The sequence below is a fragment of the Dipodomys ordii genome, unplaced genomic scaffold (assembly GCF_000151885.1).
Source record: "Dipodomys ordii isolate 6190 unplaced genomic scaffold, Dord_2.0 Scaffold28, whole genome shotgun sequence".
Lineage (NCBI taxonomy): Eukaryota > Metazoa > Chordata > Mammalia > Rodentia > Heteromyidae > Dipodomys > Dipodomys ordii.
In genome coordinates, this window is record NW_012267244.1 from 16560681 (window position 1) to 16574447 (window position 13767).

The 13767-nt window shown below is 42.7% G+C and overlaps 1 protein-coding gene across 1 annotated transcript; it reads right to left on the reverse strand.

The window, feature by feature from the left end:
• Positions 1-773: 773 nt before the first annotated feature.
• Positions 774-1567, reverse strand: LOC105985350 (NADH dehydrogenase [ubiquinone] flavoprotein 2, mitochondrial-like). The gene is given in 2 exon segments (XM_013015844.1): positions 774-1360; positions 1363-1567. Coding segments are annotated over 2 exon segments (747 nt in total). The 5' UTR covers positions 1562-1567; the 3' UTR covers positions 774-812.
• Between the last annotated feature and the right edge of the window lie 12200 nt (positions 1568-13767).

Below are 13767 nucleotides of genomic sequence, written 5' to 3' on the forward strand. Positions count from 1 at the left end.
AGCTTCTCAATACCCTGGTCCGTAAAAACTGTCTTCTTACATTAGCTTGGATAATTGCAACAGTCATCCAATGGTCTTGAAAGACATCAGCAAACTGCTCAGCCAGCTTGCCCCGTCCCTCATGTTCAGTACCCAGAGGCTTGGGCGCCTCAATGGTGGCCACTACCAGGGAAGGGTCTTAGGTCCTGTCATGTTTTTGGTCAAACCCACTTTTCTCGGTTCCTCCACCCAGAAGAGGGTCTGGCCTGTTCAAACACACCAAGCATGATCTCACAGATTGTCTGAAAGAAGAAGAGAAAGCGGAGGAGCATAGAACAAACATAAAGCAACAGACCATGAGTACAAGGCAGGATAAATGGGTTTCCTGGGTCCCACTGCTCATTCTTGGGAGTAGCTTTTACTTTCCCTTTACTAAATAAATGCTTTAGAACTAAATAAATGCTCATCTTTCTTGGTATTATTTTGGTACTACCGGAGAACAAGAACCCACTACACTCCTGTCTTGTGTGTCTGTCTCTATCTTCATCTTACCTTTGGCGTATTCTGAATGAATGAAGCTACAGTGTGCTTGGAGAAGTATTACTCTCAACATAGCATTTCTCAGCTCAGATGGTATGGTTTCTCACTCACAGCAAAAGCCAAAGATATATAGTAGCCTGCAAGGTCCTATGTAGCCTTCCCCACCCCAACTATCTCTTGGAATAGTCTGAATTGGAAATGCTAACCTCAACATCTGGAGACATTTTATCTTCGTATTTTTTATAAGGTAGGAGCTTTATTTCTCCAGTGACATATTTATAGTTTAACATAAATTAGAGGCCTGCTTGAACACCAAATCCAGGACCTTTAGGTGGTTCAGTCAAAGAGGTAAGACCTCCAGCTGGCTCACAACAGAAACGTCCACTCCTTGGCCCAGGTTTGGGAACTTGGCCAGCTTTGAGGTCATCTATAATGTCTTCAATATCTTTAGGTGTCAGATCCTCATAATAGTTGTCATTTATTTGAACCATTGGTGCGTTTATACAAGCCTCTAAACATTCTACCTCTGTAAGAGTGAAAAGTTTGTCAGGTATTGTCTCCCCAACCTTCAGTTCAAGCTTTTTCTGAATGGCATCCAGTATGCTGTCAGAGTTAGGAAGCCTGCAAGGTGTGGTAGTGCAGACCTGAATGTGGTATTTTCCAACTGGCTTTCGATTATACATTGTATAAAAAGCTGCAACTTCATATACTCTCATTGGAGGTACTTGTAAAACTTCTGCAACCTTGTTCATAGCAGAGGTGGGCAACCACCCATTTAACCTTTGGGCTAAATCCAGGACTGGAAGCACAGCTGCTGCTTTGTGTCCTTCTGGATAGTTTTCACAATTGCTTCTATTCTCTTATAGTTTTCTGGTGTGAAATCAAATAGGATATCTGGGTTATTCTCAGGCGTATCTTTGTGCACAAATAAGGCTCCTCCAGCACCATTTTGCACAGATGACTTATGCAAATTCCTTATTTGTCTTCCCCACTGGGCAGTGAGGCTGGCTGCTCTGGCCTGAAACGCCAGGGAGAAGACCATGGCGGGCCAAACTGTCTTATCTTTGTATTTTAAGGAATATGCTGACTATTGTCAGTTCAAGGCAATCAAGAGGCAACCAGTAATCAATGATTATCAGAAATTCTGATCATAGAATGAACCTATAAACTTACTTTACTTCAATAAAATCACAGCCTTGCTATTTGCTGAGTGCTTAACACTAGATACTTATTTATAGGCTTTCTTTCCATGAATCACCTCACTTAATCCCCACAACTAATATGAGGTAGGCACTACCTTTTCCTACCTTTGCAAATAAAGAAAAGTTAACTTGCCAAGGACTTTTGCCTACAAAGAATGCATGTGGTCATTGGTTATGGTTTAAGCTGACACAAGAAAGAAAAACTTGAGGTTTCTCTGATCACCTGAATTCTAGAAAAGACCTCACAGAATTGTTCACCCCTAGTATGATGCTGTGGAGAATGAATAAGCAAATAGTTTGCTGTTGTTCTGTAACTCTCTGTATAACTTTAGGCAAGTTACTTATCTAAATTCAAAGTCCTTCTCATATAATTATCATTAGAGGGACCTTAATATAATATCTAATGAAGGCACTGAGGAACTGGCATTATAACCACCATTATTGCTGGTAGTGCAGGAATTTAGGGTCCAGTCTTTACTATTGTTCAAAATATGTCAACTCTGTATTTGTGAATAACCAGATAGTTGTTTTTCATTCACCAGAATCATCTGTGTAGTGACTGACAAGTGCAAATCCCTTAGTTCTACCCCTACGGACTTAAAATTAGTGGGCAGGATGGGGCCTAGAAATCTCATGCTTGCATGGGAGCTTGGCCAGCTCTTAACTCCCAAAAAAGAAAATCTCCACCCCCTACTTCCCAATGCTTTGCTACCTTCTGTGTGCTGCTCAGAGTACCACTGTGCACCTCGCTTCACTGAGCAGCTGTGGGTAATGGTTAAGGAATCACTCAGCTGAGGACCATGTGCAAGCACCTGGGCCTATCTGCTTAACTAACATTATATGTAAATGGGATAGCAATAATTCTTAAGGCACAAGAATCAAGACTCTTATGGATAAATCAGGCTTAAAATAAACATGTAAAACCATTTGAAGTTCTTAATATAGATTGGGTTAAGTAAAACAAATTGTGTACTATCATTTGGCTCTACTTACCATTCTTTGATTTTAGTTGATGGAAGAATAGAGGCAAGTAGAGAGAAGGAGGAGGGAGGGAGAGAGAGAGAGAGGTGTCTGTAGCAAGCAGGTGTCTCTGTTTCATCTTCATTAAAAGAGAGAACATCCTGAATCCTTCTATCAAGGCCTGGGTTTCACGCCTGTAACCCTAGCTATTCAAGAGCCTGAGATCTGAGAATCACAGTTCAAAGCCAGCTCAGACAGGAAAAACCATAGGACTCTAAATCTACAAAATCCAAGAAGCTGAAAATTGAGCTATGGTTCAAGTGGTAGAGAGACAGCTTTGAGCAAAAAAGCTAAGAGAGTACCTTGGCCCTAAGTCTAAACCCCAGAACTGATGCACGTGCGCGCACGCGCGTGCATACACACACACACACACACACATATACACACCACACACCTGAGTTCAGGCCTTGCTGAGTGATTCATCTTAAGGAGATTTTGCCAATGTTCTTGATATGTGAACTTAGGGAATGCTTCTTGATAGCTCACCTAAACTTTACGGATGAAAGAAAATCTGGTGGGTTAAAAGGAAAGCAAACAGCCAAGCACCAGTGGCTCACACCTGTAATCCTAGTTACTGAGGAGGCTGGGATCTGAGGATCACAGGTCAAAGCCAGCTCAGACAGGAAAGTCTGTGAGACTCATCTCCAATAAACTACTCAGAAAAAGGTGGAAGTGGTGATGTGGCTCAAGTGGTAGCACATGAGCACAAAGAGGCTCAGTTCAAGCTCCCAGTTCAAGCCCCAGAACTGCCCCCCCTCCCCCCCCAAAAAAAGGAGAACAAGAAGAAAGCAAACATTAACCTCCCCATTCACTCTAGGATTCACTGATCAACTCCTCCTGCCAAGGCCTGGCACTTTCCCTCTGCCTGGAATCAAGTCTCCACTGTTGGCATAACTGTCACTCCTTAGCAAAGAGTCCTCTATGACTCTTGCCCCAAAGCACCCCACCCCTTCCTGATACTAAGATGGACATACCACTGCCATTCTCTCCACCTCATTTCAGGTCTACTGCATAATTCTTACCAGAGTGGATAACCATTTCAAAACTATCATATCATGTTTTCTGTTTGCCTATGCTTTTTCTTCCAGATGACATAAGTTCCAAAATCATGTTTGCCTTGATTCCCCCCGCTCCTAACACATACACCCTTGGTCACCAATATCTGTCTCAGATTTGGCTCTCAATATATGGACAAACATGGAAAAATTCAATATCTTGGCTCTAAAAAAAAAACCATTTCTTCTGGACCCTTCTATCTGAAAGAAAAGGCTAGAGGATGGATCTGAATACACAGAAAAGGAACTGAAAAAAATGACAATCTGCACAGTTTCCTAAAGTGTGCCTGTTAAGAGCTTCCCAACAATGTTTTTAAGGTCATTAAGTGAAGATTTTTCCACCTTCAATGGAAAGACCAAGAGTTATACAGAGACTGCAGAAGTATGAAAGCCATCACAGAGGATTAAGAGTAAAAGAAAGTACAATATGTTTTTTTTGAGAGAGAGAGAGAAAAAAAAACCTTTAATAAGATCAGACAGAAAAAAATCTCTTGATCTTTCTGAAAGGTGAAAGACTTGGTCTTTTTTTTCTCCACCATTCTGTCATTTTGATTTTGAAATTAATTGTTCCCTTGGCTTCCAATTAAACCACTGTCTGTACCCTGTGTGCCCCTACCCTCTCCCCACTTTTATGAATGGTTCTTAGAGCATGTAGGACTTTGAAAATAATCTTGTCCAATCCTTTCTTTTGTTGAAGAGGAAAAAGAAGTCCAGGCCCTACTGTGAAAGGGTCTCAGGACTCATAACGGGTCCTAGGTCTCTAGACTTCCCAGCTAACCCTCTACTTCATGTTCTTTCAACTCACTCTGACTGGGCCTCTCCTGACCCGCCAGGGTTTCAGCCACATCCCAGCTCAGTACAATAGTGGAGGAGGCAGCTAGTCAATATCCTGTCTGCTCTGAAGCCAGAACAACCCCACAAATGTCAGCCAAGAGCGTTCTTTTCCAGACAGCACTAAATGAGCTTTCCTTTCTCCAACCAGCAATCCAATCAGAGTTTTCTCAACCAGAAAAATATCTCATCCTTGAAGACAATCCCCACTCTTCTCCATCAAGCTGTGTTCCCTCTCTAAATGTGACGTTGTTTGAGTAGGAAAGCCTTTGGTGACACCCTAGTCTGAAAGACTGGCTTTCCTCTCTCCAGGACTGCCCAAACTACAACATTCTCAGTCCTCTTTTCTTTTTAAATTATTCCCCACCTGAGAAGGACAGAGTTCCCACTAATGCTCTGGTAAAGAATATAATAGATGTGAGTCCTGACCAGCCCTAGATGGCTGAGGGAAGCCATGTTCTCCTTCGTGGTCAGCCAAAAGAGCTGCTCTAGGTACATAAGGACTCTGAATCGGGGGGATGGGGTGGGGTGGGGGGGACAGAACTGAGCCAGTTAGCTCTGCCTATCCCTCCTCTGTTCACTTCTACTGCAAAAATTAAGAGATGCTTGAGAAATCCTTGGTATGGTCCTTTTCTCAACAGAAATTCTATTCACTTCCTCTAAAGTCCCAGGAGTAGATCATATTTGCATGTGGTTCCATATCATGCCTCCTTCCATTCTATGTTTTTATTTTGTTTCGTCCAAGACCAGGACTCGAACTCAATATGTGATGCTTTCATTCATTGGCTATCACCCTACCAACTGAGAAATAGCTCCAACCTCACCTCGCTCTATTTTATTTTTGAATTATTATTGGATGATTGGTTTGGTATTTTGACCAAGGAGCAGGAAGTAAGCAAATAGGATTTTATCATTTAGACAAAGTGTCTCACTTTCAGCTCAACCGACTAAACTTTTCTTTAAATCATTCTGGCCCAGGTACACATCAATACTGTTCTTGAGGATTTTATTTTTAATGTTGTCATGAGTTTTATGACAGATACATTGATTTTGAGATAGAGGATTCCCCTTCATCTTAATTTCCCTAAAACTACCCATGTGTGAAATGTTCAGTTCGAAATGTTCTTGCCTTTCCAGTACCCTCAGTGGTTTGATCTTCATGTTCTTCTGTCCTCAAGCTAGATCCTCATCAACCATGTCTACTTTTTCCACACTCACTCATTCTTCTTAAAAGTGTTGCTCAGAAGAACTTAATTTTGGTAACTTCCAGCAGCTTTGTATTAGTCATAGATTTTAGAAAGTATTGGCATGAATTCCAGTCAAGATGGTGTTATGAATTCAAAACTTGAGGCGTTGGTTGGCTCCAAAAGCATTACTGTGGCATTAAAAAAATAGAAAAAAGAAAACAAAAAGACATGGCCATGTTAAAATAGGATCAATATCTTAGTGTACTATAACCAAAAGAGAAACAAAAAGTGGTATGTGAGACCACTGAGGCCCAAATCCAGACTTGAGCAGAGGGACCTGTGGAGTTATAGGGTCAGAGCTTGGGCAGAAACACAACCCCAGCTAGGTACCCATTTGCAACCCCTTCTGAACAGACAGTGCTAGGAAGCTAGACCAAGGAGGAGTACCTTCTCCAAAGACATCCAAGCATAGATTCTAGGAAGAACCTAGAATCATGAAGAGTCAGCTCTGATATTCTAATGAAATTCAATTGGGATTATGTGGGGGAGGAAGCAACTTTCAGTAGGAATTGGAGCTGAAAGATCTTGAGGTAGAGAGAAAGCAAAATCTGATGGGTGGCCATGAAGCCAAAGTCTTAAGGAAGAAGAAAGTATCTCACTCTGTTTCTTATTGCCTTAAAAAAATTCCTGACACCAAATAATGTATAAAGAATAAATGACTATTTAGCTCATGGCTTTGGAGTTTGTAAAGTTCCAGAATCCAGTGCCAGTATCTAGTGAAGATCTTCACTATAACATGGCAAAGGGCATCATGTGAAAAGATAGAGGAAGTGTTAGCTCAATTCTTTCTGCCTGTTCTTGTAAAGCCATCTAATTCTAATTACCTCTGGAAAAAGCACACCTTTAAATACCATTAAGTTTCCAACTTTGGGGGACACATCCAATCCATAGCATTATGAGATAGCTTTAGAGAAAAATTTTGGATTGGAGGATGCAGAAGCTACTGACAGCTAAAAGAGGAAATGAGACCCACAGAAAAACTTGGGACCAAGAGAAAAGCAAAACTCTCTAACTCTCAACTGCCGAAATCCAGAGTGCTTTGGACTACTTCTCCATCAGCCTACACAAAACTCTGCTCTGCAGTAATGCCTGCCCTGCTAGGCTTCTCATCTACTGCTAGAAGCTCTGCCCTCTACTTCCTTAGCTCACATATGTCTATACAACAGTCTAAGCATCCTCTGATTACTCAAGGTTCTTTGAGAGAGACTATTTCATATAACCAAAAGAACCCAGCTGAAGTCAGGCTTTAGTGGCTCACACCTGTAATCCTGCTCCTCAGGAGGCTGAGATCAGAGGATTGTGGTTCAAAGCCAGGGTAGGCAGGAAAGTCCATGAGATGCTTATCTCCAGTAAACTACTCAGAAAAAGCCAGAAGTGGTGCTGTGGCTCAAGTGGTATAGTGCTAGCCTTGAGCCAAAGAAGCTCAAGGATAGCCCAGGCCCAGAATTCAAGGCCCAGGACCAGCAAATAAATAAATAGATGAATACATAGACAGACAGACAGACAGACAGATAGACAGATAGATAGATAGATAGATAGATAGATAGATAGATAGATAGATAGATAGATAGATAGATAGATAAAATTGAAACATAGTTAGGTCACTTAATGCTCTCCACAACCCTGTGAGGTAGAAATAATATTCCCACCTTTACAAATGAGGAAACCTTGGCCATACAACATTACCCAGCTGAATCACACAGCTTCTGGGCTGGTTGTTTGCATATTTTTCACCACACCTATTTCCTAGCTTTCCTTTCCTTTGCTGACTATGCAAACTATATTTCCCAGCAGACCTTGTCAGTCTTCTTCCAGTTCATTAAAAGGTTCATTAGCAGGAAATTGAGGAGTGAGGAATGGGAAGCCAGAGTCCCTGTGCTTGGGGCAGCATGTCTGTCAATGGCTGAATCTTCTCCCTAGTGCCACAAAAAGGCCTTTTCTCCATATTCCCAGATCCCAACACATTGCTTCTGACCTTCCAGGGCTAGGGATGATAACATTTTCCCACTTTCATTATGCCTTGACTGGCCTCCCTATATGTTAGAATCTTATCCCTTTCGTCCTATTTCTAATCAGTGCTCCATATAAAAGTTTATCGATTAATTAGCTTAGCTGTTTTCTGGAATAGATCCTGAGGAATACAGAAATTGCTAAGCAGCCAAGTGAGAATTTGAAGTTCAGTCTGTGATTTCAGAACCCTCCCCCTGAAGACAGTGTTATTTCAGACAAATCACTGAGATTTTCCTCTGAACTTCCACTACACACTAGTAATGTTTCCCCAAGAGCAAAGCCATAGAGAGGCCTTTTCACATTGTGTTTCCATTGCTCATGGGCATGAGTTGGCTTTACAACACCACTGCTCCAAAGACTAAATGGAGCAAGAAATGTTTATTTCTAAGAGCTGCTCTTGTCATCTTATCCTTTACCCTGTTATAACTTAGATCCCTGAACCCCCAGAGCCAAGGTCCTGAATGTGTACCATTGCAGCAGGTGAAAATCTCAAGTTGCTCAAAAGGCTGCCACAGTTTAGAAGCAATAAACCGTATCTCTAGTGCTCTTGGTTTCCTGCCCATCTCCACCCTCCCTCTCCACTCCCTCTCCATCTTCATTCCTTTTCCCTTTCCTCTCCTCTTCCCTTACTCAACCTTTCTGTAAGGTCTGCCCGGGGCCATGCAGGCCAAGTGCAGATACCTCCCTATCTCTTGCCTAAGTTTCTCACTTCTATTGACCTCCTGGCTCTGGTTAATTTTGAAAGGGCAGACACAAAGTGACGGATGTGACACCAACTCCTCTTATTCCTCTCCATGGTCCCTTGTTCCCCAGACTGGCTAAGTCCCAGGGGTCTTGATGATTATTGCTAGGATGGCTCATCCCAGTTGGTATTCATGGAGGTTTGAACTCAAGGCCTGAGCACTGTCCCTGAGCACATCTGCTCAAGACTAGCACTCTAATACTTTGAGTAACAGAACCACTTCCAGTGTTTGGCTGGTTAACTAAGAGATAACAGTCTCTTGAGCCATGTTTCCAGCCTGGCTCTTTGTTGGTTAGAGATGGAGTCTCAGGGATTTTTCTGCTCAGGCTGGCTTTGAACTGCAATTTACAGCATGCGCTATTCAGGTAGGAAAAGAAATTTATTTACCAAACTGCTGCCCCGCTGTGCCCGGTGGACAGGCATAGCCAAAAAGGGAAGACCCATTCCCCAGGCCAGGACTTATCTAGGCCAGGGACAGGAAGAATCGTGGTCAGGTGGGGGAAAGGTGTGGCCACACTGGATCTGGATGTGACCTCAGGGTCTGGGACCCTCCTATGGTCAGATGGGAGGCATGACCAGAGGCAGCTCAGGATGTGACCTAGCAGGAGGGGGAGGTGACTGTTTCCAGGTGTGTCAGTTACCTAGGTAACAGATACTGGGCAGAAACTTAGCCAAGAGATAGGGAGGTGTCTGCATAGAACCTGCATGGCCCAGGGCAGACCTTACACTTTCCTTCTAGACTTGCGATCAACTAACCTTCAAAGCCATAAGGTACCTTGGCTATAGGGAATTTGATCAGGAGATACAAAGAAGCCACATTCTGAGAGAGTGAATCAGGAAACTTTATTAAAAAGCTGGTGACTGGGGTGGACTTAGGTCTCCTCAAAACTTATAGCCTCCAATGCACTTAATACTGTTAGGAAACTTAGCCACAAGGGAAGTAAAGTGAAGAATAGCAGAAAAGCAATCTCAACAAACCAACTGTAATGGAAAGTTGAAGGGGTACACCCTGGTGACCTGGTGAGAGTCAAGAAACACAAGGCGTGGCACAATGGTGGCTGAGGTAGTCAGGGCCTAAATAAGGTCATGATCGGGGGCAGGGTCACAGAGAGCTGGAGAGTTCAAAGAGTCATTGTACAGGTCTAGAAGGTCCAGGAACCTATGGTTTAAAGTCCCCTGCCCCATCTGCTTCTAAGAGTTTAGGCATGCCCATCACCTGGGGGTGGGTAGGGAAGTGGAATTTCACCAAGATGTCAAGATGTTAACCCCTGTATCCATATTTTACCTTCTGGGGTAGATCATGGAAATCCTACTCCTGCACTACTGGTTCATCATGGCCCATCGCACCCTTCAAAGCCAACATCATCTGCTTAGGGTTACAGTGAGCTCTGGCTCCCTGTGCTCTATTTATAGGATCTAGAAAAGCGTGAATATTAGACTTCTCAAAAGTAGATTCTCTGCCAAAGCAGAAGGTTCATATCATCTTTTCTGAAAATTAAAAGAAAATGATGTATCAAAGAAAGATACTATAATTGCTTTGCTAATTATGAATGCCTCTTGGATCTGGTCTCAGTCCTTTAAAAAGATGTTTAGTTCCATTCATAGTTCAAGGTAGATAAATTCAGCATTCAATGAACAATATGTTTAGTTCTTAAGGTGTGTGCTGTACAATACCCCGTACTATTGAAGAGTGGCAGCATATATTTCATAGACCACAGTGGAACAGTCTGTATAATCATTCGTAAAAATAACCCAGTCTTGTGTAAAAATGAGTATTATCTTTAGCATCTCCTCTCCCCCCACTCCTACCACCTCCCCCCACTCCAGCTATCACACTCCCACATCCCAGCTGTCTCCTAATGCTGGGAGGACTTATGCTTTCCCCCGAAGCTTTAGTGGTGTCTCTGCTCTTTCTTTTTTCTCTCTAAGGAAATCTCAATGCTAACAGATACTAAAATGGCTGGCCATATGTCCCCCAAACTGAAATCTCTTACCCTGATTCTTGTGTTCTGAGCTGCACTAGAAAGGTAGCTATTTACCCAGACAGACGAACAGGCTGCAGGCGGAAGGAGGGCTCCTGTCCCACCTTAGCTCCACTAGCACATTCAGCTCTCAGAAAAGGGTCACCCTTGGCAACATGGTCTCCAGCCCCAGCCCAAGTCACGTCTTTGGTTATCTGTTCACATAGAACCACTACCCTTTCCCTAATAGTAATTGTCAGCTTGTATGCATGTCCTCATCAATGTCTTTTTGATGAAGACTATTCACTCAACCAGTCTGTGTGATCAATGAACATATATGTCCCAAAGTAGTCGTGAAAGTGGTGGGGGGTGGGGAGGAATCCTATAACAAATGAAATTACGTTATTTGTAACATTTGGAAAAGGTTGTATTAAACAAAACTAATGTAAACTAATAAAAGCAAGCATATATATGCAATATGTATGTATATGTGCAATATATATGCTACATGTGTATATATGAAACACATTGATATATATCATATATATAAATATGTGATATATCTGATACATAGGTGAATTTCCTTACTAGAGGATACTAGAGACTTTAATGGAGGCCTTAACACACTAATGTATGTACTGTTATAAGGTAAATCACCCCAGAAGCCACATTTTAAAATATAGAATATTGGAGTTTTTAATATACAGTTAACAGGCTGCAAGCTGACACTTGTTACAAAGGCTTGCAGCATGCAAATACACATAACCCAGCTAGGAAACATGCTAAAGAGGAAAGAAATAACAAGAACAATACCAACAAGCCAATTCAGCTCAAATGGAGAGCTAAATTAGGACTCCATGATGATTGGAGAGGAGCCAGGAGGCAGGACACAGGACACAACCACAGAGATACATGTGGCATGGAGTCTGGCAGCTAGGCTGGTCTGGGCCTAAATAGGGGCAAAGGGGGCAGATCCTCAGGAAATTCCCAGTCCCGGCCACTAGACTGACAGATTCAGTAACCTATCAGCCAAGTGCCTGCCCCTGTCTCCAGGGATCCAGGCAGCCCATTACCTGGGAGGCAGGTGATGGGGGAGGGGGTTCCTTCCCCCAGCATGAAGACAAGATGCCAGAACCTACCATCCACGATGGGCCAATATGGAGCCCACCAAACCTGGCCTCCTTACCTCAGTACTACATATCCAGCATTTCTTAAACTATATTAACTTTTGGGGCTGGGAAGGTGGCTCAGTGGTAGAGCGCTTGCCTTGCATGCTCGAGGCCCTGGGTTCGATTCCTCAACACCACATAAGCAAAAAGAAAAAAGCTGGAAGTGGCGCTGTGGCTCAAGTAGTAGAGCGCTAGCCTTGAGCTGAAGAGCTGAGAGACAGTGCCCAGGCCCAGAGTTCAGGCCCCACGACCGAACCCAAAAAAAACCAAAAAACTATATTAACTTTTTTTCATACCACACATTAACTTCTGGGACCAGCATTATGTGGAATGTAGTTTGAGAAAAGCCAAGAGAGAATGAATGACAGCTTCTGCACTTACTGCAGCATTACAGTGGAAAGGCAGCGCCCAAACACCAAGGTTCCAAATGATCTTGGAAGCTGTAGTGAACTGTGACCAAGTTTCATAGAGAAATAGTCACACAGAAAGAGAGAGTGAAACCAGGGAAATTTAAGGAAGACTTTACACACATTCAGAGAGTAACAAGAAAGCAAACTGGCTCTTGGAGTATATTAAGTATGGAGTTTCAGTCAGAGCAATAGAATCCAGAATAGAGAGAGAATGGATTAGATTCTCCTCCACACTTGATGCCATTGAATAAAAATCAATATGGCACAGCTTTGGATCCAAGATTGAAGAAATGTTGACCTTGAGTTTTCTGGATTCATTTCAGATATAACATATATAAAGATATGGTGGGTCTGGGAAGGTGGCTCAGTGGTAGAGCGCTTGCCTTGCATGCATGAGGCCCTGGATTCAATTTCTCAGCACCATATTAAGCAGAAAAAAAAGCTGGAAGTGGCACTGTGGCTCAAGTGGTAGAGTGCTAGCCTTAAGCTGAAGAACTGAGGGACAGCACCCAGGCCCAGAGTTCAGGCCCTACAACCAGACCCCCCAAAAAAAAAGATATGGTGAACTTGTTCTTAAGAATGTGAGGTTCGGGGCTGGGAAGGCAGCTCAGTGGTAGAGTGCATGCCTTGCAAGCATGAGTCCCTGGGTTCAATTCCTCAGCACCACATAAACAGAAAAAGCCAGAAGTGGCGCTGTGGCTCCAGTGGTAGAGTGCTAGCCTTGAGCTGAAGAGCTGAGGGACAGCTCCCAGACCCAGAGTTCAGGCCCCATGACCTGCAAAAAAAAAAAAAAAAAAAAAGCATGTGAGGTTCAAAAGGGGTCAATTTTGGGAACTAAGTGCTGGTGGCTAACACCTATAATCCTAGCTTCTCTGGAAACTGAGATTTGAGGATCACAGTTTGAAGCTGGCCCAGACAGGAAAGTCTGTGAGTCTCTGATCTCCAACTCAGCAAAAATCCAGAAGTGAAGGTATGGCTAAAGTGGCAGAGCACTAACCTTAAGCAGAAAAAGCCAGCAAGAACAGGAGGTCTTGGGTTCAAGTCCCAATACCAACACAAAAAAAATAAATTTAGAAGTGGTAAGTTCCGCTGGGTTCTGGTAGCTCATACCTGTAATCCTAGCTACTCAGGAGGCTGAGATCTGAGGATCGAGGTTCAAAACCAGCCAGGGCAGGAAAGTCAGTGAGACTCTTATCTACAATTAACCAGAAAACTGAAGTGGTGCTGTGGCTCAAGTCATAGAGTGCTTGCCTTGAGCTGAAGAGTTCAGGGATAGCACCCAGGCCCAGAGTTCAAGCTCCATGACTGACCAAAAAAAAAGAAAGTGGTAAATTCCATTATTCAGGAAAATTGCAATAAACAAATTTATAATTGATTATATTAAATATTATAAAATACCTATAAATATATTTAGCTTTTGATAAAAATCATTGTTTCTTTAGCAAAGACCTATTAGTATTTCTGAAAGCTACTCTTCTGTCTAAGAGATAGAAATAGCTGTTTATTTTTTTCAAGGAGCTGTTTCAAACTTGTTTTGGAATGGATGGAAAAGACTTGGTCAATAACTATAGAAATAATTATTCTAAGTTTAGTGTTTAAAA